The 25,901-nt window shown below is 43.1% G+C and overlaps 1 protein-coding gene across 1 annotated transcript; it reads left to right on the forward strand.

Moving 5' to 3' along the window:
• Positions 1 to 5,669: 5,669 nt before the first annotated feature.
• LOC103707932 (fumarate hydratase 1, mitochondrial) lies at positions 5,670 to 17,315 on the forward strand. The gene is made up of 17 exons (XM_008792646.4): positions 5,670 to 5,992; positions 6,157 to 6,274; positions 7,527 to 7,676; positions 9,212 to 9,322; positions 10,066 to 10,149; positions 10,763 to 10,861; positions 10,988 to 11,038; positions 11,120 to 11,169; positions 11,639 to 11,720; positions 12,778 to 12,872; positions 12,993 to 13,059; positions 13,343 to 13,393; positions 13,918 to 14,013; positions 14,200 to 14,298; positions 14,405 to 14,434; positions 14,544 to 14,609; positions 16,824 to 17,315. Exons 1-17 carry the CDS (start codon positions 5,832 to 5,834, stop codon positions 16,908 to 16,910), a joined length of 1,497 nt encoding a protein of 498 aa, XP_008790868.1. The 5' UTR covers positions 5,670 to 5,831; the 3' UTR covers positions 16,911 to 17,315.
• Positions 17,316 to 25,901: the final 8,586 nt, after the last annotated feature.

The raw sequence follows: 25,901 nt of genomic DNA on the forward strand, positions 1-25,901 counted from the left end.
TATATATATATATATATTGACGAGTCAAAATTTAAATGGATTGGTTGATAAGTACGAGTTTATATAAAATAAATAGATTGGTTATAAATTTATATTTCCAACCCGAATATAAATAGTTGGGTTTGGATTGAGATTTTTTTTTCCACCATAATCTAGTTTGATCCATCCTAACCCAACACATTGCTGCCTTTCCTCTTCTCTTACTATTTATATTTGGAAAATTTTAGTAGGCTATAAAATCTCGAAACAAGGTTTAACAGATAAGTTTTGAAATTTGAGCATTTGGTTCAAAAATGGTTCAATGAGATCAAGAAAAGAAACAAAGCAAATATCTTATTTAAAAATTTGTCAAAATAATTTTTGATTCATCCATTCTCCTTTTTTTTTTAGTGAAGTGCTTCTAAATTATTTATGACATATCTCTTGATAAATACAAACTATTTAACCAACCAACTTATAAAATCCAACATAATATAGAACGATGGATTATATAAATTATAAAAGTACTATTTATGTCAATCTAAGTGAATCTAATTGATTAATTGTTGACTATTAATTGGAACCCCTACGGTTTTATGTCGAAGCCTCCATACTCCTTGCAAGCCTAAAGTGGGGTCCCTTTCTTGGCTTCATCCCATTACACCTCTACCCACGTTTGCATAAATCCATAAATCTCCAACACTATAAGTCCAATTCAAGGTTTCCACGGCTCGGTCCATCGACTCCATTTAATCGCGTCTCTCTCGCGAAAATATCGTCAAAAACGCCATGCCGACGTCGTCAAGCTAACGCCAAACACGGGCCCATGATAGAGCTTGGTCTCCCTCCTGTTTCGTGTCTCATCCACGGTGGGGTCGCCTACAGCTGAAAAATAATGTGTGGATATAAACGTGCAAAGTTGGTAACTTTACCATAATGCAACCATGATACGTCATGACCCATGGAATTTTATTCGTAGGTAGATAGGGTGGCTGATTGAGATAGAAGGGATAAAGCTTCGTTGGACCGCACATTCATTGTAAAGGCTAGAGAACCTTTTTTGTATAGTTTGATTTTTCTCCTCTTGCTTTCTTGCTTCTCCTTTTTCCTGTAAGTTAGGATTGGGCTATAAATGCAAAAATAATGATAGTTGGAGAATCATCAACCATGACAATCCAACGTTTTAATAGTGGACAACGACATGCTAGAGCAAACAATTGACCTCCTTGAATTATGTTATTTACCATACTATTGAAGATAATTGTTTTTGTTTGTTATATCATATCTTTTTTCCTTTTCTCCATCAAGACTCAACTAATTTCTTGCTTTTTAAGAGCACCAATTTGTTGAAAGAAGGCTGAGAGAAGCCACTTCAGTGCTTCGCAAATAGGAAAGGTTGACGTATGACTTGACCCGAGCCCGATTTATGGATTTGTGGGGTTGGTTCAGGTTCCAAATTTGGATATGCACCATATTTCAAATTGGGTTTGGGTTTATTGAGTTTTGACCCAACCCGATCAGACCTAATCGCTATCTTAATCTAATGTTGATCTTCTGGCCTATTACCCGACTTGATCCAAATCCGAATCTGGAATGCCTGTTAACCTAAGGTGAGAGGACTATTAAGCATTTAAGCCTATTGGTGCTTAGAAGGTAAGAAGAGAAAATAATTTGATTTCCAACTTTATTTGACGAAGAGGTATTTGATTTAATAGATGTTGTTATTAAGACATTGAAGACTTAGTTAGCCTTAGGGAATAGTGATTTAGAAGGTCTTATTGGTAAAGTTGATGTTAAAATAGCTGATGGTATTGCTAATTTAAGTATGTTGATTATCTTTTTTTCTCCGTTAAGCCTTACAAGATATGAATAGATACCATTTATTTTTTCATGGGGATCGCGTGTAGGGTTTATCTTTAAATGATCCTCAAGATACACCATTGTGTTACTTTTCAATCTTTGTACTGAAAATATATGGAAGATGGAGGTGATACATTTAGTTCCTGATATAATCAGGAGTTCGAAATACTTAATTGGTATTGAAGCACGTAGTTTATGAAAACTAAATTCATAGACTCCTTCACAATTCTCCAAAAAATATTTTCTAAAAATATATAACTCAAACAATATTCTAGCTGAACATGTTAGAGTAGGGAGTCTAGATAAATTTTATATAAGTCTAATGTGAAAGTATAATAATTTTAATAAAAGTATTTTAGAAGCCATTCTATAGAATGTTTGACAAAGTTCTAACTTTTCTTCTTGTTAATGCATAGACTTATTATTAAATAAAAAATATGAATTAAAATTTGATTTTTCATCCATATATACTTAGAAATCCATCATTTTTCATTGCCTTTTCCCAGATAAACGGCTTCTCCCATCTGCGAAAAGAATTCTTTGATCTAAACCGTTTTACCGAATAAGGAAACCAACTTCTACATATGTAACTCTTATTAGAAAATGAAAGCTCAAATTGCTCCTTACCTTCCTGTTGGTTTCCGGGGAAAAAAAAAATCAATTTCTTTAACTTTTGTTTTTAATGTTACTGAAAATGATACAAATTTAAAATTTGAATCTCGCTCAGTATGAAAGTTTTGTGCCGAATATATCTTGACTTGGAGGGATTGACCTTATTGAATTATTTTCTCTCCTTCAAACATATTATTTCCTTCTTTATTTTTTCAGTAGAGATCTTTATATCATCCTCCCTTGACTAATGAGATATTTTTATTTAGTCAAAAGAAAAATGGAAATGCGATTTTTATTCTTCAATCTACTGTATGATCAAAAGAGTGTTAAACTAAACTTTGATATTTCAATATTTTAGTGAAAAGTGAAAGTGTTTTTTTAACAATACTTTCTTTTAATGTATGTATTAATGGCCTCTCTTGCATGGGCCTCATCTAATTATTGGTTATCAAGCAATAAATGGGTCTTTTTGAATCCTGGAGTGTCCTCATCTTGATCCTAAAATAAGTACCGGGTAGCTGCGACTTTTCTTTAGATATAGTAAAATGGTGTAGTACACGTTAGCTACGGCTTATTTCGCATGTAGATGAATCATGAATCATTAGCAAATACATAGGTTCCAATACGACTTGTTTAGATGTGATAATTGCTCCATTTCTAAATTGCCAAAACTTTGTTCCTCAAACTTGGTCAAATTTTACTTAGAAAATCCAGTTTGATATCATTCTTTCTTCTATTGTGATTCTAATGGCTTTTGTAATACATGCGACCTCCTTGGAATAATTAATGACCACAAATTTGTTACGTGCAGGGAAATTCATTGCAATACCAATGCACAATATCTTTCCATGTCCTCTTTTTTTCTTGAATCTTGGTTGACAAAATCAAAGGCTGGTATGAAGAAATTATACATTATATGATGTGCACCACGCCAATTATCTCGTCTTGTTTCTATAGAATCTATTCATTATGTGCTCATCTTAGATTGCTGCCCTCCTCACCTTGTTTTGGATTATTTCTGTGGTGCACCAATGATGTGGTACATATATAGTATAATGTATAATTTCTCGATTTGCTTGATATTTGAAGCTTATGTGGAAGTTTCTTAGTTTTTAAATAACTGCAAATGGAGAATTCTTCAAGGACGTCATGCTTTCATGCAGTCATTCAATGAAGGAATGATGATTTATGCAACCATTTCATGATTATATAAGGGCTGGCTTTCACATTAGTCAAGCTAAAAACTTTAGAAACTTTAACTATTATCCACGTCGGTCCAGCCCATTTGCATCCCTAGCATCGATGGGACCGTGGGTGTAATCTAACCGAGCTTGTTTTAACTTAGATCTCGTCAAACTTGTTTTGAAACTTATTTCAATCTCGGACTATAAGATTGAGCTCATTTTTTTCGTCATTTTTTTAGACCTAATTCAAGCTTGATTTCCAAATTAGATGAATCCAACCCTAATTGACCAACATGATAATCCTAGATTGACCTGAAATCAATTCAAACTCGGTTCAAGCTTCAGTTATAACTAGATTCAAGCTGGATTCAAACCAGCACGACAATTCAATAGCATAGTTTCTATATAATATACAACAAATTATTCAAGTCTTATCCAGTCGAGCTCGATTGAGCTGATCGAGCCAAGCTGAAGTAGCTCGGTTTTCTTGGCAGGCCTAGATGTTTTTATGCTTTCCAAGGTGGGCCAAAAGGGCTCCTCTAAAGTTTTGGATCTGCTGCACCTTAGTTTGGCCCATTTGCATCTCGTAGCGCTTTTTGTGTCCACCCTTCTTTCTTAAGGTGTACAAAGAGCTTTTGTACCTGCCGTTCGAGGCTCTTTTTGGCTGGTACCTCGTGACGCCAATAGCCGTGCATGTGTGTGTGTTGTGTGTGAGAGAGAGACAAAAGAAAAGGCTACAATAGCTGATCGTATTTCCGAGCAACTATAAAACGTAATCAGAAATGAGAGAATTTGAAGGGCAAAGATAAGTTTCCAAGGACAAAAACCCTGGCACCTAGGTCTTATCTACCCTCTCATATCCCAAAGGAGATGAATGTTCTTTCTAGCAGAAATCATTGAACATGTAGCACTGTCAAAAAAAAGAGTTTCTATGTTTTCGTACTGTGATTAAAGGTGCTTCCTTCCACAAGGAGGAGTACTCAGATCTGCTAGGCTAAGTCTCCGATTAGTCTTCCACAGTAACTATTTAAACTTCAGGTACAATCATGATTTTATTCGAACCAATTTAGCCCTCTTTAATAGGGTCGGTAGAACCGTCTCGAACCATACGGTTCTGCTTGTTCCGAGCCATCTCAGTGGCTGACCGGCATAATTTTAGCAATCCATTGCCAGAGAGAAAAGAAGGAAAGAGAGAAAGAAAGAAAGCGAGCGGAAAAGAAAAGAAGGGAGAGAGAGAGGAAAAAAAAGAGAGGAAGGTGGAGGCCGGCCGGCGGAGGGCCGGAGGGTGGTGTTGCCGACTTTACTTAAAAAACGTAAAATAAAAAAGAACTAGACCTCTGTTTCGAATGAAATAAAAGATCCACCATGTTTTCCGGCTATAGAATCGTGGAGCCTAGAGGCGCAGCTGGTTGGCCTCCCTCTTTTTCTTCTCTTTCTCTCTTTTTTTTCTCTCTCTCCTGTCTCATCTATTGTGTTGATACAGGCTTTGCCCAGCACTCGTCGATATCGACTCGTTTTGTTGGGCAAGTGGTATGTCCTGCTGGGATTGTTCTTCGGAATGCTACCTTTCTTTTGAGAAATGAAAAATCTACGCGGAAACGCTCCCAATCCGATCCGTTTCAACGGTTCCGAGTCGGTCCAAATTGGAAGCTCTCGTTACGGACACTTATCAGCTCACCTTTCACGTGCTGTCCCTCCGATCTCGAGAGCGCTCTAAACCATCGGATTTCATGTGGAAGGTCCTGATCAAATTACTCGAAACACCTCCTGCCGTGTTGCCGTGACGACCCCGTTTCTATCTCGAGTCCCACTAATTTAAAATTTGAGGTGCACGCAAGATGTACCCAGACGGGCACCCAAACACTTGAACCTCAACCTAAACCAATCATTTATCAGATCGTTACTTAGGTAGGAGAAAGTTGTTGTGTTTTGGAGTCCAATTTGCACCAGCCAATGGTCTTCTTAGTCACCCTTCCGAGCTACCGGGAGGCTCCGAGACGCCAGCAGCGAAAAGGTTCAAGATCCGAGAGGTAAGCCCACGGGCGGTGATCGCACCTCCGTGCTCCACTTCCGTTTCCCCTCCTATGATCGCCGCCCCGCTTTCTATAAACCCAAACTCCCTCTCCCCCTTCTCTTGCTACAAAAAGGTTTCTTTTTTATTTCTTTCCTAGAGTTAGAGATTAGGATTTGGCGGCGATGGCGATGATGGTCGGTGCATCGCGGCGGCTCGCCGGGAGATCCAACGCGGCCTCGATGCTTGTCGCGGGGATGCTTCGCTCGGCGCTGTGCCGGCCGATCTCGACGGCGTTCAGGGAAGAGAGGGACACCTTCGGGCCCATCATGGTCCCCGCCGACAAGTTCGTGCCTCTGACGCCAACTTGTTCCTACTTCTTGGTTTACTTCGTGCATCTGGATCGATTTCTTGATGTTTTTCGCGTACTAGTTCTTGGTTTCAGATGCTTGCTTTGGTGTTTCGAATAAATTTCTTTGGATTTATGACTTTTTTGGTGATTTATTTTAGGCTGTGGGGTGCTCAGACGCAGAGATCGCTGCAGAATTTTGATATTGGAGGTGAAAGGGAGCAAATGCCGGAACCGATCATTCGGGCATTTGGTATCCTTAAGAAATGCGCCGCCAAGGTCGATACTTTTGATAATTTATCATGTTATGTTCTTGAATGTTCTATTTTTTAATATAATGTAATGGACCATCTTCATGGTCAAGATTCGGTTACACCTCATTGATCTAATCTTCACGGGTTATTGATTCAATGTAGAATTCGTTACTTATAATGTTATTTTCATATATCTGTTTTACCAGGACAAAATAGTAAATTGGTAATGGAAAAAAATTTAAATGAAGATCAGTAAAATTTGATGTCAAAATTTTGATTGAGGTTGTAGGAGATTTGTAAAGAATATGTCTTTCTCAGAGAATAGCATTGGAGGAGTGATCAAGTGACATGGTATGGGACTCACTGATGACGACCTGTTTGTTATTCATGATGGTGTCAAGTACAGCAACTATCATTTATGGACAACCATGTAGCTTCAAGCTGTCAAGTGTGGTTTTCAGGACACATGAACCAAGTTTTAGAAGGTTAATACGGGGGAAACATGTGACCTTTACCTTCTAGCCCTTCAGATATGCTGCTGTCCAGCACCAAACAACAGATGATAGGTCGATTGGTCTATCTTCTATTCGACCCTATTAGATGTTAGATTTAGTTTATAAACTGGTTTGAGGAGCATATTTTATGCAGTTTTTTTAAAAAAAATAAATTTAGAGAATCGATATGGAACATGTTGAATACCATTGCCCTGTGAAATGCTTATCTGTCTTTTCCCATGAATCTCATTATAGTTTACACAGGAATGTTCATCTCATCTTAGACTTGCATTTTCATTTTGTGCTTTATTTATAATTAGGAGTGCATTTGCAATAGTAGCATTAAAAACCACTTAAAAATGTTGCTTAATTACTATTAGTCTAGCACTTCCTTTCTTTCTTTTTTTAATTGTGCTCTTATTTTGAATAACACATCAATCGATTTTTCTTTATCTAAGGGCATATCTAGTTTGTACATAATACATGACTAACAAATCCAGCTAGATGTTCCTTTCCATCATCATGTAAAATATTAAAACATTGTGGGAACTCACTATTATGATGTCTCTTTTCCTCCTACTGTTTAGGCATCCTTCAATATTAAATCCGTAATCCATGGTAATAACCGTTTCTTCCGAGATCCAATTATTTTGGTGTCTAATATTTATGTGACATTGTAGCAGTGGATCTTTTTCTTTATCCAAACTTTAGCTGAATTTTGTTAATTGTGCTTTACTTTTTGGCTTTTGAATGAGGTGCATAACACAGAAAATGCTACTGTAGGTAAACATGGAATATGGTCTTGATCCATCTATTGGGAAAGCAATTATGCAAGCTGCCCAAGAGGTTGCTGAGGGAAAATTGAATGATCATTTCCCACTTGTCATTTGGCAAACTGGCAGTGGCACTCAAAGCAATATGAATGCCAATGAGGTTAGTATTGGAAAGGCCCTCATATCTGTGGCTTCCTCTATTAATTAATCAAGATTGTATTTGAACTTCTTGCTGAACTTGCATAAATGCATGTGTATAGAGTATTTGGTACGAGAAACTATTTTTCTTTTAAACAGAAAAATGAATTTGGGCTTTTAATGGCCTTGGTGGCCTTGCAAAATGCTTGGAAGGGAATAACAGCAATGTCTTATTCCAGTGGTGAACTAGCTCATTTATAAGCACAACTTGAGTCTTATTAAATTTAATACATATTGGCTGAAAGTGTGGACTTCTCTGTACACCACTGCATAATAAACTTTCACCATTTTTTTTTCTCTATTTTCTGCCTGCTAATTCGCTTTGTGGAACAATGATAGCAGTGAAGGTCCTTGAGGATTTATGGATGATCCCTGGTTCTTGCGTGGCTTATGATATTAGTGGAACCAACCAAGTGGTTTTCAAATTGGATATAGGTTGTTCATGATGTGATATTGTGGCTGCTGGAATAATATATTATGACTTATAATTTTGTGGGGACATCTCTAGTAAAATATTTATTTTTTCATGATAAACTTTGATCTTTGTTTTCTTGCATAGATCAAAATAGTTTTTTCCATTTCTCAATTTCAAACAGTAAAGACCGAATTCTCTTGTATGTCTTAAGACATGGTCTAAGCTCCAGCAAACTAGCCTTGTCTTTTTTATTTTTTTTTTTAATTTGAAAATGGGGTAAATCTATTGTCCAATTTGTAATTGTTCAGTTTTTGTGGACCTTAAGTGTAGGATAGATCTTGGTAATTCCATAGTTGCATGTGCTGGTTATTCTAGACTAAGCTATTTGCTGCATTCAGTAGAAAGGTTTTTAACACCGGTGGGTCTGTGGGACATCCCACTGTCCCGAGCTTTGAGATGGGACAAGTCGAGCAGTGGACCAGGTGGGACGGGACATCCACTGTCCCGAGTGCCGGTGGATGTTTCATCCCATGGGAAAACTAGGATGGCCTTGTCCAATGGAATTTAAAAGCTTGTTCAACAATGTAATTTTCTCTCATCTTTTTGTCATGGAGTTACAGGCTTGAATTTTGTACAATGTTTTCCACCAAGTAGTCATGCAAATAGGGAAGTTTCCACACACCTAGCTTACAGACAATGCCATATTCTCTACCTATCACATTGACCTTGGTACTGTGTGTGTGCACATGTTTGGTGACAGAAACGTTTATGAGTACAATGCATTTCTATCCTTTCTTTACTTACAAAAATTGTGGTATCATATTCAATTCCATCTTGTGAAATTTGGTGTAGTGCCTATATGTTTCAATGATGTGTGTCTGTATGCACTTTTGTGCATGGTCGGTAATATATTTTAGTCCATGAGCGTCAATTAGTATTTTATCATACGAGTCTTGCCTTTTCTTCAAGCATGATGATTCTATTGCCTCTATTCTGTAAAGTGATGCACATTTTTGACAATTATCAATTTGTTGTCCATGTTGTATTTATCATATTGATCATGATCTTGTTTTAATATACAGGTGATTGCAAATAGAGCCGCTGAGATTCTTGGCCATAAACATGGTGAAAAGTTTGTACATCCAAATGACCATGTCAATAGAGCCCAATCTTCAAATGATACATTTCCTACTGTAAGCATACGTTAGCTAAACTAATGTACATGATTTACAAATTCAGATGTGTGACTACTACTAAAAGATCATATAATATAAGTCACTTGTGTTGATTTTGCCTGTTAGGAGGGCTTTCCTGAAATTCTAAAGATGCTTTATCTATGCTCTGAATAGCTATTAAAATTAAATATCACGACTGCAGTACCACCCGAACTGCCCAGTTCGAGGTGTATTGTAATGTACCAAGGTCAGAGTTAGTATGAAACTCATACTGGAGTTGGTATGGGCCCCATATCTTCCTGTACTGAGGCATACTATCCCATACTGAGGCATACCGAGGTGCGTACCGACCTATACTAAGGCATATCGATCTGTATCGAGGCGTACTGAGATAAAAAGTGAAAAAAATGGTTCGAGAGCTGTTTCAATATTGGGTGGGTATTGTACTGTATTGACCCGTATATCGAACCAGTAATGTATCGGCATGGTACCTGCTATCTAGATTGCGGACATTGTTAAGTACACTATCTAGGACTCTAGATTTATTGTCATGTCTCACAGTATTATTTAGTGCTTCAGATGCTCATATTTACCATGTAATGTTGTTGTCATATATCTTACCAATATATCCTAATTTTGTAGTGGCATGAGTAGTTTATATCTGGTGAAATTTGTCTCCAAGTGATATATATTGATAAAGTGTACCATGGACTAAGACCATTTTGCAGCTACATACTAACAAGAGATGTTCTCCATTTCAGGTCATGCACATAGCTGCAGCTGTAGAAATTAATTCAAGGTTTATACCAAGCTTGAAACAGTTGCACAGTTCACTTCACTCCAAGGTTGAGATTTTTCTGTTATCTATGATTCAAATCATTTAATTGCAATATATCTTTCCATTTTGTTAGAGGTAGTGGTAAGTTGCAAAACATAAAATCTATCATTAGTAGCCCATTGCTCAATCAATTATTTTTTAAACATAAATAGTCGATCCCATAATTGTAATTGTCGTAAGTTATAATGCATTATGAATTCTTGGCGACAATACGTCTAACCTCGATCTCAATTTTCTTATGTGTAACCCTGGCATTCATTTACGACATTTCCACCTCATCATTCTCATTTCTGTTACATTTAGCATGCATGGTTTGTTTCTCTGAGGCTCAAAATTCTAACGGAGTATTCTGGATCGAGTCTTGAAGTTTTAAGACCGTCACTCAACCCATGGTTCCATACTTGTCAAGTCATCACCTCCTTGTTGTTTTCATTTTTATATTGTTATTAGTAAAATGAATTCCTAAATGATACATATATGATTAAGGTGCAGGAAAATTAAGTGGTCAAAGAAAAATGTGGAGGCTGTTACATTCTTCTTGAGGACATGTGAATCCCCCCTTTGTTTTCTGATTCTGACGTACCGTAACCTGATTTATTCTTTATCTAATTGTTTTTCAGTCTGTTGAGTTCAAAGATATCATCAAGATTGGGCGTACGCATACTCAGGATGCAACTCCTTTAACGCTTGGCCAAGAGTTCAGTGGGTATACTACACAGGTATCTACATTCTGTTACTCTGCTGTTGAGTATTCATTTCCAATGTGTTTATGGCATATTGTGGCTATCTTGATCAATGATCAGTAGTGCCTACTCTGTCATTAATTTGTACAACTCTGTTTGTAGGTAAAATATGGTGTTGATCGAATAACAGATACTCTGCCTCGGATGTATCAGGTAGGCTGCTTAATTTTTATGTCTGTGCAAAAAGATTCTTTGCTTTTGTACACTTTCTTATTGAACTATCACTTTGAGCAGCTTGCACAAGGTGGCACTGCTGTTGGAACTGGGTTAAACTCAAAAAAAGGGTATGTTTTTGTTGAGTGTTGTCCTTTTTTTGTGCTTATGATTCCTGCAATTTCACAGATTTGGTGATCTTATGACATGGTGCATCAGTTACGTTGTTGTTTTTCCCCCTCTCTACATTCATGTTTTGCCATGTGAAAATTGAGCTGTCGTTGCTCATTTCTTAGTATGTTCAAGATCAAGCTTGAGGGACATACACGAGCCTACATATTTATAACCAACATACCTAGTATTACATTCTACTGGAATAATTCTTCTTATAAAATTCGGGTATTGTGTTGGCTAAAATAGTTCTTTCGAGAATAATTCTCATCAGTCTTTCCTCTCCCTGGTACAACAATTTGCCATTTTAGTCAGTGTACTTTATACTATTTTAAATTTTACTGCACTAACTTATTTCACTTTTTACATTGTAGTACTTTCTTATGTCTTATATAACTAACCCTGTTCCATGTGCGCACATTGTTTCAGATTTGATGTTAAAATTGCTGCTGCTGTAGCTGAGGAAACCAATCTTCCATTTATCACAGCAGAGAACAAGTTTGAAGCATTAGTTAGTATTCATACTTTTAACAATTATTTTTTGTTTGTCCTCATAAGGGATTCCCCTTTTACTTCATGGAAGGGAACCTTGAGTATCAGCTATCTAGCATCTGCTGTATAAAGTCCATAACATGTTATCTTGCAAAGGCATATGTTATTGATAGCATTGTAAATACAAGTAATTTGTTTGCATATGAAATAATTTTAAAAATTAAATAACTTATCATGTTCTGAATAGTTGTTTCTTTGCTCTATATAATACCAGGTTTTTGCCTGATTGCTGGGTTAAAATGCTGCTTATGACAGAGCAGTTTTACTTGGATTTGTAGATAATTGAACCCAAGGATTTAAAAACTTGCGGATGGTATGGTATCGACAGTACTGCACCGTTTCATCATGAAATCAGCACTAGTAAGGGTGTTGAGATGCATCTATACTGGTATGTACTGGCTGTGCCAGTGCGTACTGATGGTGCTATACTGATCGTAGCGGTCAGTTTTGATGATTTTTTATTCTTCTTATTCTGTCAGTTTTGGTACATATCGTCGTGTATAGGAACTGTACTAATATTGTACTGTTCAGTTGGAAAATGGTACAGGATTTGGTATCGATACTTAAAAAACTTGGGTTGAAGCATCATTTGATTGTTGTTTGCAACTGGCATTCATGTCACACATCTTTAATCTACATTTGAAAATTGTATTTTGTTAGAAGCTAAAATTTTTGGTTAATATTTCTTGTGAGTCTGTCTATTTATTTCTTAGTCTCTCTGGTGATTTGGACGTGTTCACTGTTCCATTGAAATTGTGGTTTGTGTCATTATTTGTTTCTTTTCCATCAAGCTGGCCATCTTTTGTTGTTTCATTTATTACTACAGTGAAAGTATGGCTGCACTTCAATGTCAGAGTTCTAAGTGCATCATATTCCAATTGCTTTTGTATATTTAGAAATTGTAGTACCCGTGTTCTTTTATTAGCTCTCATATTTGATGTTGATTCTTCACCATTCTTTTATCAGCATCTCATATCTGATATTGATCCTCCACCACTTATTTATTTTTTTACCAGGCAGCACATGATGCTTTTGTTGAGACTAGTGGAGCTGTAAACACAATTTCTGCTTCTCTTATGAAAATTGCAAATGACATACGACTGTTGGGAAGGTATCTCTGTTAGGGACTTGCTTTAATTCTATATATATTTGTATGTACAAATGCCTGTGTTTTGTTTTGAGTTTCTGGTTTATTGCAGGAACTCACAGCATTTTGTTTCCCCCTTTTCAGTGGTCCGCGCTGTGGACTTGGTGAACTTATCTTACCTGAAAATGAACCAGGCAGCAGCATTATGCCTGTATGTACCTTTTCTTGAATCTCTCTTTTGTCAGCTAGATCTAGGAACTTGTTCAGAAAGTGGCATGCTGTATTTAAGACTGTGTCTGAGTTAGTTCTGCAAAAAGATCTTTACTTGAATCATTACTATCCATTTATATACTTTTTTTCTTTCCTGGGTGCTAAAATTTAGAGGTAGGTGATGTGTTCTGAAGGTCTCTTTCGATAAATCTGATGTTATATCTTTTGCATGCGTTGTACCTTTCATACTACGACTGGCACATGGTGTTTTTTTTTGGTTACAGGGAAAGGTTAATCCTACGCAGTGTGAGGCTCTCACCATGGTCTGTGCTCAGGTTGGCTGCCTTTACCTTTCTTCTCTTGTTAGATTAATTATTTAAAAATTGAAAGTGCTAGAATTTAGAGGTGCATGGTTAAGTCGTATGCCTGAGTATGTGCCATACGCATAGTTAACATAGATGCCCATGTTTTAGAAGCTTGAATTATAACCCATGAGAAAGCACAACATATGCCCAGAATTGACCCAAAAATTTGATTTAGGTAATTAAGTTGGCGAAACTGGTCATTTTCTTCCAAACCACTGAAATTTTCCAAAAATGTTCTGAAATTTAATTTGCCAGTTTGAGCTGTAGCTGAAACTGGCCAAAACCACTGAAATTCTGGATCCAATATGAAATTTCAGCCTCAGCAAAAATGCCTTGGCTGAAATTGAATTAATTTAGGCCAAAATTGATCTGTTTCAGCTGAAACATATTGGTTTAGGTGAAAACTCCAAATCTTGGTTATTGTTTGATTAGGTTGATTGGCATCTTATCATGAAATCTCCTTTTATTTGAGTGCGGCTTTTTTTTTTCCTCAGGTGATGGGTAATCATGTTGCCATTACAGTGGGTGGATCAAATGGTCATTTTGAGCTCAACGTTTACAAGCCCTTGATTGCTAGTGCTCTTCTTCGAGTATGATCTTATAGCAATAATTTGAATTTGAATCATCAAAACTTTGATGAACATAATAAATCTGTTGCACTTTAGTCAACCATGACTTTGATTATGTTATGCCAAAGCTTTAAAAAGAAAATGAAAATTTGACTTTATGTTTTCCTAAATATATGAAGTAAGATGTAATTTTAATTTTCTTGGCAGTCTCTAAGGTTACTCGGGGATGCATCCTTATCTTTTGAAAAGAACTGTGTGAGGGGAATTAAAGCAAACCGTGAAAGGATTTCAAAGTTGTTGCATGAAGTAAGTTTTGGTACATCAAATCTTCATATTGATGATTCTCTTTGGGATATTTGATTTTGATATATAGCTGACAATTTCATTCTTTGCTTGTGGAAATGCCTAACAGTCCCTGATGCTAGTTACATCTTTGAACCCTGTAAGTTTGCTTTGTAGAATCACTGTTTGTGGCTTTCTTCCTAGACAACTGTTATATTTAATGGTGTCAAAACTTACATATAATCTTCAATTTTTTTTTCTAAATTCAGAAAATTGGCTATGATAAGGCTGCTGCTGTTGCCAAGAAAGCTCACAAAGAAGGGAGTACGCTGAAGGTGATGATAATATACCGTCATCTTATTACTTTTGCACATTCTGGAACGCTACCTGTTTATTTTTCAGCTAGAGTTGTAAAATTTACATGTGAGTTATTCAACTGCTTAGTTAAGCAGCTTTGTGCCTTGTGGTATCTAAATGGGTAATTATATGTACAAACATTAATCAGTGCACAGGATATATTAATTTTTGTCTCACAGAAGTGGCAAGTATTACCTAGTACCTACTCATTTAATTAATTGTTTCTGTCTACACGTGTCTAGTTGTTGAGGCATGCTATGCTGTATTCTTATGCATGACAACTTGTTTGATGCATCCTGTTGTTGTTGTACTTATATGGTTTAGTCATTGATTAGCATGGATTTATGACTGTTTAATTATATCTTCTTTGTTTTCAGTTCAACTATGTAAATACGATATGCGATCTTGATAGAATTCATCTTCAAAATCATAAACTTCTTTAAGTCAAGACATAGAAATTAGGTCTGAGGCAACCCTGAAAACAATTCTTACAGAACTAATTCTTTTCCAAACTATTACATATCAAACTAGGCATCCCTTGATATAAATTTTATGCATATTAGAACTTGTAATTCGTTGCTTCCTTGGATGTCTATCAGGACTCAAGAATGAGAATAGTATCTTACTAATCCTGTTACTAGACTTTGAAATATGTCATGAATCTAGTGGTGAAATTTAACAAAATATTCATAAGCAGATGCTTGTGCATCAAATTCAAATTGTAGTTCCAGGAATGCAGCTGGCTCATTTTATCAAAAGTTTTCCTTTGAAGCATGAAATAGATTTCCATTGATTTCCAAACTCAAATGTTGGCTTGATAGATCATCGTTCTACATTTTTTGTGATTGTGTAATAAGATGCCTAGACAGACAATTTAGTGTGGTTATAGATACATAAATGTATGCTTCTCTGCAGTCGAAGTGACAGAAAAAAAGGGTACATGTTGTATAAAAAATTACTTATTCTGTCGATCTACTTTGGATAGATGATGTTGCTTTTTCTGTATGTGCTTAATGGCAAGGTCTTAAGCTCAATTGGGCCTTTGGGTTTACACTTTTTCCTGCATGGCATTTGGATTATAATGGCTGCATTATAACCAGAGCTTGACTGCTGAAGTTATAGCTCTCTTAGAACTTTGCCTTCACACAAGCAGAACTTTTTCATTGGTTGTCTGTTTTTGGTGTCATTTGCACATGCAGAGAATCCTTTCTGTTGGTCAGGTGGGTGAAGGCGTGGATGAGGTCTGAAAAGAACAGAGAGGAGGGGGGGGGGGGGGTGTTGAGGTTGATGGAAGGGGTCTGGTAGGGGAAGGAGACAGGTAGAGAGGGACCGAGGTGTTGATTACATAAATGATTTATTATCCTATATCCAGAGCTAGTTTTTATTAAAATTCTTCATATTATATAACATAATGAATATTTGGATTAGGTCATTATTGGATCCCGTTGATCAAGGTTTCAATCTTGGTACCGGGTGCTGTATCGGTACATTATCGATTCGATACAGTTTGGTCAATACAGTATGGTATACACTTTGTACCAACATAGCTTGCTATCCTTTGTTTTTTTTAAAAAAAAAAACTTTGCTATCAGGTTACCACCTGAAATTGGGCGGAACAAGTTGGTGTGCTAAGGTATATACCCCTGTTTAAGGGAGGTATAAAGGACGGTTCTACTTAGTTCGGATCAGTATGGACCGGGTTCGACTCTTATATCGAACCAAATTTTGGTACCACACCGGTACCTTACCGGTATGGTCGATATGGATTGGTATGGCAAATCTTGTTGATTCTCTCCCATACCCAGGCACTCTAGTATTGGATCAAATAGGTATGTATCTTTATAGTGGCCTAACTGGAAATCTCTGAGAAGATCCTAATAATCAAATCAGATTTGTGCCAGGATCCATTGAATTGTCAGGTGTATGGATTCTGCTGGGCATATGCATAAAGTGTGTGCGAACAAGTGCTTGTGTGACTGCAAGCAGTGCATCTGCACACCCATAATCTTTGAACATCCTTTGTTAATCCTGGTTGATGTTATCAATGTCACAGTATGGTAGTAATGTAATGGAAAATGTTGTCTAAATTCTTGTCAAGTCTAGGGTGTAGTCTTATGTAATCATCTGTTACTTTTCAATTATTTATGCTTTTTATGTTTAGAATATTATCTGAAAACCTTTTTTTTTTACAGGAAGCTGCATTGAGCCTGGGAGTCCTAACAGAACAAGAATTTAATCAACTTGTGGTACCGGAGAAAATGATTGGCCCTTCTGATTAATGATATATCAACAGATTTCCTGCTAATCATGCTCCTAACCTATTAGGCTGGAAGTCCATTTTTGCACTCATTCCTTGCTGCTGCACTGGGTTGCAGCTATATATTATGCTTAATAAAGCAGGCAAAATTTTTTGTCCCTCTCTCTGGCAACTTGAGTTCTTCATTTGGACATTCTTTCAGCTCATATGAGCTATCCATAATACCTTTGCCTAAGGTTATGAGGGAATTCATTTACATTTGTATCGGTAATGAAAGCAGCAGAAACTGATTTGGATGATTATCATCAGCTGGGGAATGGTATATTATACACGGAGGGTGGAATGTATATTTCCTGTTGGTTATCTCTCTCTGTTTTTGTTTCTTTTGAGTTTTCAGTGCAGCAGTATGAAAGACAAGTTTAGCTCACATTACCGGGTACCATTTCGAACATCTTTACCAGTAACACAAGTCATTTTTTCAACCCGAGATAAAATTGTAAGTTGCTCATTTTTCTGGAGGAATTGCTGAGAATAAAAAAAAGAAGAAGCAATTTTAGAGCAGATATAAAAGTGCAATGTTATTATTTACTGCATTGGTTCACTGCTTTTCAGTCAAGCAATATGAAGCATATGTTTAACTCGCATACTGGGTACCATTTATTTGGTGAATCACCTTGCATATCTCTATCATTAGCTCAATTCATTGGTTCAAATCGGTAAACTTTTAAACTGCTCATTTTTGCTGGAGGAATATCTGAGAAGGGAAAAAAAAAAGAAACAAATGTACAGCATGCATGGTAATGCTGTGATATTAATTACCGCATTGCATATTCTTGTATATGTCAAGAACAAACTTGCTCTTGTTAACAAATTCTTTTTTTCTTTTTTTTTTTTGGGGGGGGGGGGGGGGGGGGAGGCGCACAATGGTTTAGTAAATATTATCACTGTTTTGAAAAAAGGAAGTAATGTTCTGCTAAGATTAAATTAAAATGGATCGTTTTTGCAAAATCCTCTTTTCTTTTTTCCCATTAATTTACATATCTTCAGAAATTTCATCCTGGGTACATTGACGATGGATGAAAACATTCATTCATTCTTACTACATTGGCGATGTTGCTGGAAATTGGACCCGGGGGCAATCTTCGGTTGAGGGAGAGGGAGCTGCGGGTCACCACGGCGGGGCGGCGACCAGTCGGCGGGCGGCGTCCTCCGTTTGGGGTGGCCGGAGAGAGGGAGCAGGGGGTCCTCACGGCGGGGCGGCGATCCGTCAGCGGGCGGCGTCCACCGTCTGGGGTACCTGCAGGCGAGCCGGTGGCCGGGTTTTCCGGCGCCGGCCCTCCGACGCTCAAGTCAGGGAGGGGGCAAAGTGTGTAGAGAGGAGATAAACAGTGTTTGTAGGGCACGGAATTTTCCAACCCCTCCTGAGAAGCCAAGGCTCCCTTTTATAGGTGGGGGTCGGTTTACCTGTGATGTAACAGGGCGAGGCCATAGTACGGCTCGGCATGTGGCTCGGGTCGGCGCACGGTCAGGCGAATCATTGTGCTGATGTCGGCGGTGAGGGCGTCGTACGACCCGAACCAGTGCGCTACCAGGCGAATCATTGCATTAGTGTCGGAGGTATGGCCAAGGTCAGAGACTTATCATGGTTGACCAGACTCTGCTGGGCTAACTTGCCGTGGAGAGCTGAGAGTCCGTAGATGACAGGAGCCATACGCATTAAATGTGGAGTAAGTCGGAGATCCGCATTAATTGCAGAGTAGGCCGGAGATCCGCATTAATTGTGGAGTAAGCCGGAGACCCGCATTGATTGTTGAGTGAACTGGAGGTTTACAGTAGCCATGCGCAATAAATGCTGAAGCAGTGGCAGGATATGGTCCTCAGTTGGACCTCGGAGGAGTACGGTCGTAGTAGGTGGCTGACAAGGGTAGACCTTGAGCATCAGGATTTTCCTAGGTCGGAGGTCTCGAGGTCGGATGTCTTGAGGTCGGGCGTTCCGAGGTCGGACGTTCCGAGGCCGGACGTCGACTTTGGCTGTTCAGGGTCGGCGATTGTGCGGCTTCTTGGGGGCATTCGTGTCACTTGGGGGGAAAATCTTATTCCCCCAACACTACCCCCCGACTTCCGAGTTCGAGCGGCTTGCGGGCTCGGACGTGGGAAGTAAAGTCTATCATTAAAGTTGGGGGGGCGAATCTCGTCCGCGCCCTCGTGTTTCTCGGAGTTTTTATGGCGAGACCTGCGCCCTTGGGCGTTTCGAGGTTGCTTTATTCAGCGAACTTATGGTGAAGCTCGTATCCTTACGTTTCTCGGAGCGGATGTAACGGGGGTGGCGTCTCTTGGATTGCCAAGATTGCTTCGTGCGGCGGACCCATGATGAGGGTCCTCGGGCTCAATGAGGCGGCGCCTCGATCCCGTAATCGAGACTCCCCGCTTATCAATGAGTGTGCCGTTACGGGGTTCAAAACGGACACGCGGCATGACCTAGGGTCGGACGCTTCCGATCTCGTATTACTGGATCATGGATCCGGCGAGGTGGAGGCTGCATCGGGGCTCCACGTGCCCCAGGGCCTTATTAAATGAGGGGAGCGGAGGTGCCGTCCGCTCGTTCTTCAAGGCGATTCGATTCTGCGGACCCATAATGAGGCCCCGAGGTCCGATGGGACAGGGCTTCGATTTCGTACCCGATTTATTGATCCGGAGTGAATACGGTGCCTCGGCCTCCGAGGTCGACACGTGGCGCAATCCGGTCGGGGGATGGGAACCGACCCTGCCGATTTGGGCCGTCAAGGGGGTCTATATAAGCCCCTCGAGTTTGCCCTAAAGGTTTTATTTGGCTGCTTCTTATTTTTGTTGTCTTTCTCCCTCGCTTCCTTCCTCAACCGAACCTCGCCGTCGGTGCCCGGAGCGATTTCCGGCGATGTCCAGTAGGTCCCTACCCTGTAATTGCTAGGGTTCCTCTTCTCTTTTCCTCCCAGTTTTCATCCTCTGCTTTTAATTTTATTTCGCTCTCCTGTGAAATGGGTCTTGGTCCGGAGGAGGTAGGGTCAAGTCTATCAGGGGAGGAGTTGGAGTTAATCCGCTCCCGGTTTTTCTTCCAGCCCGGGTTTCGTCTCGAAACTGCGGGGCCGGAAGACAGGGTGACGCAGCCGCCCCCAGGTCGAATCGCGGTTTACCGCGAGACGCTTTGGGCCGGCCTACGGTTCCCTGTTCACGAGTTCGTGAGCAACTTGCTGGTCGAGTACCAGCTCGTCCCAGCACAGCTCGCTCCGAACTCGTGGAGAACCATCATCGGGTTCCTCTCCCTGTGTCTCGGGCATGGGATCCCGATTACCGTGAGCGTCTTCCGTCGGTGTTTCTTATTAAAGAAGAACCCGGCGGACGCGGAGTGGCTATACTTTGCCTTCCGAGGTGGTATGTCGCTCTTTCACGGGGCCCCTTCCTCTATACATGAGTGGAAGGGGAAATTTTTCTTCCTCGCGTCCGAGGCGCCGTGGGGGTTCAATCCGAGGTGGGGACATCCTCGGTTGAAGGCCCTCAACAAGCTCTCCGAGCCCTCGGGGAGGGAGCAGAGGACCCTGGACTCTCTCCGAGCCCTCGGGAAGGGCTACGACCTGACCGAGCTCCTACGGGAGGACGCCCTGGCGAGCGTGGGTCTGAGCTCGGCGCGCCCCGAGGGTAAGGGTAGTTACATTACTTTCTTTCCTTGTCCTTTGTTTTTACTGCCACTGGTCTGACACTTAGTGAAATTTTTGATTTCAGATATTCCCCATATGCCGACCAGCAACACATCACTTTTTTCCCGCCTGAGGAGGCGAGAGGCCGAGGCCGGGGGAGCTATGCCCTAGCCTCGGAAGAAGGCGAGGTCCGGCCGGCGCTTCCACGTCGGCCGGGACGAGTGGCCTTGAGCCAGGGGCCTCTACAGCCGACCCGAGGTGAGCGCGGGTCGTCAGCGACGCGGGCCCAGTGGCCCCTCCTTGCCTTGCCCCCATTGCCCAGCGGGAGGGCCCGGCTTCGGGTTCCTCACAGCGCTCGGGGCCCGAGCCGACCAGGGGCCCTGAAGCAAGCGGCCCCGAGATCCCAAGGCCGGACGTGCCGAGCTCCTCAAGGTACTTTCAAGAGGAGTCGGATGAGCTGGACTCCCCTATCCCCGAGGGGAGTTCAGCTATTCATGATGCTGAGGTCGCAGGCGCCGTGCTCCGGCGTGTGATGCTTCCGGCGGACCGGGCCGAATTCCGGAACATTTCGCTGGAAGAGGTCGTTGACAGTACCTACTGCAACACCGCCGGGTAAGTCCTTTTCTCGATTTCCTTAAAAGTTGTTAGCGAATCCATATGTTTTTAACTTACAATCATTTTGTCTCTTTCTTTACAGCTGTTCACCGAGCTCGACACCCCTGGTGTTCATCGCCCAGGGATGTCAGGAAGAGACACCGGCGGGTCAGCCGGCAGTTGGAGCCGGCTAAGAAAAGGATCGCCGAGCTGGAGGCGGCGTTGGCCGAGGCCGAGACTCGGCGAGAGGCCACCGAGGCCAGGCGCCTCTCTACGGCGGAGGCGCTTGAGGAGGAAAGGGCTGCTCACGCGCCCTGACCAGGTCGGCCTTGCGCGCTTCCCCAGAGGCGCGCTTGGGGGAGGGTCCAGTCCGAGGTTGCGGGCCTTAGTACGAAGACGGAGTCCTCCCCGCCTTAAAATCGAGCCAGTCTCGAAGTTCGGGAGAGGAGGGCGCTCGAGCGAGCCGAGAACGCCGTGATTCTCTTTAAGGGGTCGCAGGAGTTCGTGATATGCTCCGAGGAGGAGACGGTGGACGGGTTTCCTCCGGGGCTTCGAGAATTTCCGGCAGCAGATGGCCCGGTTCTGCCCCCAGTTCGACCTTTCGACGGTCCGTCCGAGGATGAACCTGGGCTACGGGTCCGACACGGAAGACTTCCTGCCATTTTGACATCCGAGGCAGGATTTGTACGAACAAGACCCCGCCGAGCCTTCGACGAGGGCGGCCGAGACGGATGGCGTCCCGGAGGCGGCACCCGAGGCCCCTGCCCTCGACCCTGAGCCTCTGCCGGCTGAAGGTCCCGAGGTCATCACTGTGCCAGACGACCCCGCGGATGTTGCTGCCGCCGCTTAAGACTTGGCGTATTTTTTCATGTCAGCGGACGAAGATTGTGGAGGCACAGGCGGAGAAGATGGATCCCTTCCCTGATAGAGATGCTAAAGAAGCGTGGGCAAGACAAGTTAGGGAGAAAGAAAGGTGCTGACCTTGAAACGGGAAGGGGGATGGCATGATCTGGGAAGTGGCTAAGCCAGTTGGAGAAGACCCCGAGCCTGTGCTGGCTGAAGGTCCCGAGGTCATCACCGTGGACGACCCCGCGGATGTTGCTGCCGCCGCTTAAGACTTGGCGTATTTTTTCTTTTTCATTGTATCCGAGGTCGGCTCTTGGATGGCCGACCTCCAATTTTTGTAATTGGCCTTCCGGCCCTTTGTCAATGAAAAAATACTTTTTGTCATTCTGTGCTCGTCTTTTCCCTCTCTTGTCGTGAATGAGGGCTAGAGCCTTAGCTAACCCGCCCTGACGACCTCTAACTTTGTATTTTAGGTTTTCGGGCTGCTTAACGAAGTTGCCCCTTTTTCCCGAGTTATATCTTGGCCTTCTCGGATTTTAGTTATTCCGACCAAAGGGAGCTCCGAGCTTAGGTTTCTAGAAAATTTCTCTAAGTCCTATAACTCGGATCTTAGAATCGCAGGATCTGCCATGGCCTGGCCTTTAGGCTACTAAGGCATCAGAGTCGGGCCTTAGCCCCTTCAAGTAAGACCGGGCTAGGTCTGTGCGTGCCGTTATATCGGGGGGTCTAGTCGGGTTCCCGAACTCAACCCCGGATCCTTCGCGGGGAACGTGGGCTAATAATCAAGTTATTGCCGAAGGTTTTCATAGTTATCGTTCTCGGACTCTGCCGAGATTTCGGTGAGCAAGGCTGGGATTTTCAAAGATTGCCTTGGTATCTGTGTTTGGCCGGTACAATCGCGGCCGGGACCACTTTCTCAGCTAAACATCGGAGTTTACGCATGGGGGCCGTGTTGGGCCCTAATTTATGAAGACTTTGTACAAATTGTGGAGACTTGATGAGCGGAGCATGTATAATGTGGTTAGGAGATCGGTCTTAAGCCGACCCATTGGAGAAAGCCCGGCTTTGGGGCGAGATAAGACTCCAACATTGGATGAGATTCCGCTTAGCAGTATGTAAATAAAATTTGACAAGGAGGACGTCGAGTTAGATGTACCTCTTGCCTTCTCAGAGTTGTGCTTCACATGGCGGAGTAGGTTGCCTCCCTTCCTCGTCGACCTCCGGAGTCATTTTTGACTTTAAGGGGGCTCGGGCTTCTCACGGACCCGACGGCACCCGCCGAGGTTGAGAGGATTTGGGGAGACTTTATTGATTTGTAGCTTTTTGCGAGGTCGAGGGAGCTTGAGATCCTATGGTCGGACCTCGGGGCGCCCCAACCTTGGTCGAGGGATCTCGCGTCAGGTCGGCGGGTCTGTGGACGCTTTGCTGACATGTGGTGCCTCCCGAGGTTGAGGGAGTTTGGGACTCTACGGTCGACCCTCGGGGCATCCCGACCTTAGTCGAGGGGTCGTTCGTCAGGTCGGCGGGTCTGGGCACGCTCTACCGTCCTGTGACGCTTTCCGAGGTCGAGAGAGTCTGGTTCTCTACGGTCGACCCTCGGGGCAATCCCGACCTTAGTCGAGGGACGTTCGTCAGGCCGGCGGGTCTGAGCACGCTCTACCGACCTGCGACGCTTCCCGAGGTCGAGGGAGTCTGGTTCTCTAACGGTCGACCCTCGGGGCATCCCGACCTTAGTCGAGGGATCGTTCGTCAGTCGGCGGGTCTGGGCACGCTCTACCGACCTGCGACGCTTCCCGAGGTCGAGGGAGTCTGGTTCTCTACGGTCGACCCTCGGGGCATCCCGACTTAGTCGAGGGATCGTTCGTCAGGTCGGCGGGTCTGGGCACGCTCTACCGACCTGCGACGCTTCCCGAGGTCGAGGGAGTCTGGTTCTCTACGGTCGACCCTCGGGGCATCCCGAACTTAGTCGAGGGATCGTTCGTCAGGTCGGCGGGTCTGGGCACGCTCTACCGACTGCGACGCTTTCCGAGGTCGAGGGAGTCTGGTTCTCTACGGTCGACCCTCGGGGCATCCCGACCTTAGTCGAGGGATCGTTCGTCAGGTCGGCGGGTCTGGGCACGCTCTACCGACCTGCGACGCTTTCCGAGGTCGAGGGAGTCTGGTTCTATACGGTCGACCCTCGGGGCATCCCGACCTTAGTCGAGGGATCGTTCGTCAGGTCGGCGGGTCTGGGCACGCTCCCGACCTGCGACGCTTTCCGAGGTCGAGGGAGTCTGGTTCTCTACGGTCGACCCTCGGGCCATCCCGACCTTAGTCGAGGGATCGTTCGTCAGGTCGGTGGGTCTGGGCACGCTCTACCGACCTGCGACGCTTTCCGAGGTCGAGGGAGTCTGGTTCTCTACGGTCGACCCTCGGGCATCCCGACCTTAGTCGAGGGATCGTTCGTCAGGTCGGCGGGTCTGGGCACGCTCTACCGACCTGCGACGCTTTCCGAGGTCGAGGGAGTCTGGTTCTCTACGGTCGACCCTCGGGCCATCCCGACCTTAGTCCGAGGGATCGTTCGTCAGGTCGGTGGGTCTGGGCACGCTCTACCGACCTGCGACGCTTTCCGAGGTCGAGGGAGTCTGGTTCTCTACGGTCGACCCTCGGGCCATCCCGACCTTAGTCGAGGGATCGTTCGTCAGGTCGGCGGGTCTGGGCACGCTCTACCGACCTGCGACGCTTCTCGAGGTCGAGGGAGTCTGGTTCTCTACGGTCGACCCTCGGGACATTCCGACCTTAGTCGAGGGAATCTTGTGCAAGCCGATGTCTCATCGTCCTGCGATACTTCCGAGGTCGAGGGAGTTTGGGACTCTACGGTCGAGCCTCGGGGCATCCCGACCTTAGTCGAGGGAATCTTGCGCCAAGCCGATGTTCTCATCGTCCTGCGATACTTCCGAGGTCGAGGGAGTTTGGGACTCTACGGTCGAGCCTCGAGGCATCCCGATCTCAGTCGAGGAATCTGAGGATCACAAAACGACCTACATTAGTAGAGAATTGTAATCATTGAAATAGGCGATTCATTCGCAGGAAAAGAGATGAATCTATGGTCCCGATCGTCTTAAACCCCATGGGGTTTCATTGGTAGTACACTCGTAGATTCTCAGAGTTCCAGCTTCGCGGGATCAGAGTCCCCTCCAGGGACTTCAATTTGTACGCCCCTGGTCGTTGTACCCGGGCGATTTGATACGGCCCTTCCCAATTTGGGGCGAGCTTTCCTTGCTCGGTCGGTTGAGAAGCCTCGGCTCTTCTGAGGACGAGGTCCCCCACTTTGAAGAGCTTGGGCTTGACTCTGGAGTTGTAGTATTGGGCCGTTCTCTGTTGGTATCTTGCCATACGAACCCGGGCGACCTCTCGTGTCTCTTCAACGAGGTCCAAGTTGCTCCTGAGCTGGGAGGAATTGGTGTCGGGTCGTAATGCTCCACCCTTGGAGAAGGAAGGCCGATCTCTAGCGGGATGACGGCTTCAGTGCCGTATGCTAGGTTGAAGGGGGTCTCTCCGTGGGCAGTCGGAAAGTAGTCCGATACGCCCAGAGGACGTTGTACAAGTCCTCGACCCACTGTCCTTTGGACCGATCAAGCCTAGCCTTGAGTCCCTGCAAAATAGTGCGGTTAGTTACCTCAGTTCTCCCGTTTGTCTGGGGATGAGCAACCGAGGTGAACGGTGTCAATGCCGAGCTCAGAGCAAAATTCCCTGAAATGGACATTGTCAAATTGCCGACCATTGTCGGATATAAGGATACGGGGTAGTCCGAATCTGCAAATTATGGACTTCCACACGAAGTCCCGCATCTTTTGCTCGGTGATCCGGGCGACAGGTTCGGCCTCGACCCATTTGGTGAAGTAGTCGATGGAGACGACCAG

This window comes from Phoenix dactylifera, chromosome 13 (genome assembly GCF_009389715.1).
Source record: "Phoenix dactylifera cultivar Barhee BC4 chromosome 13, palm_55x_up_171113_PBpolish2nd_filt_p, whole genome shotgun sequence".
NCBI lineage: Eukaryota > Viridiplantae > Streptophyta > Magnoliopsida > Arecales > Arecaceae > Phoenix > Phoenix dactylifera.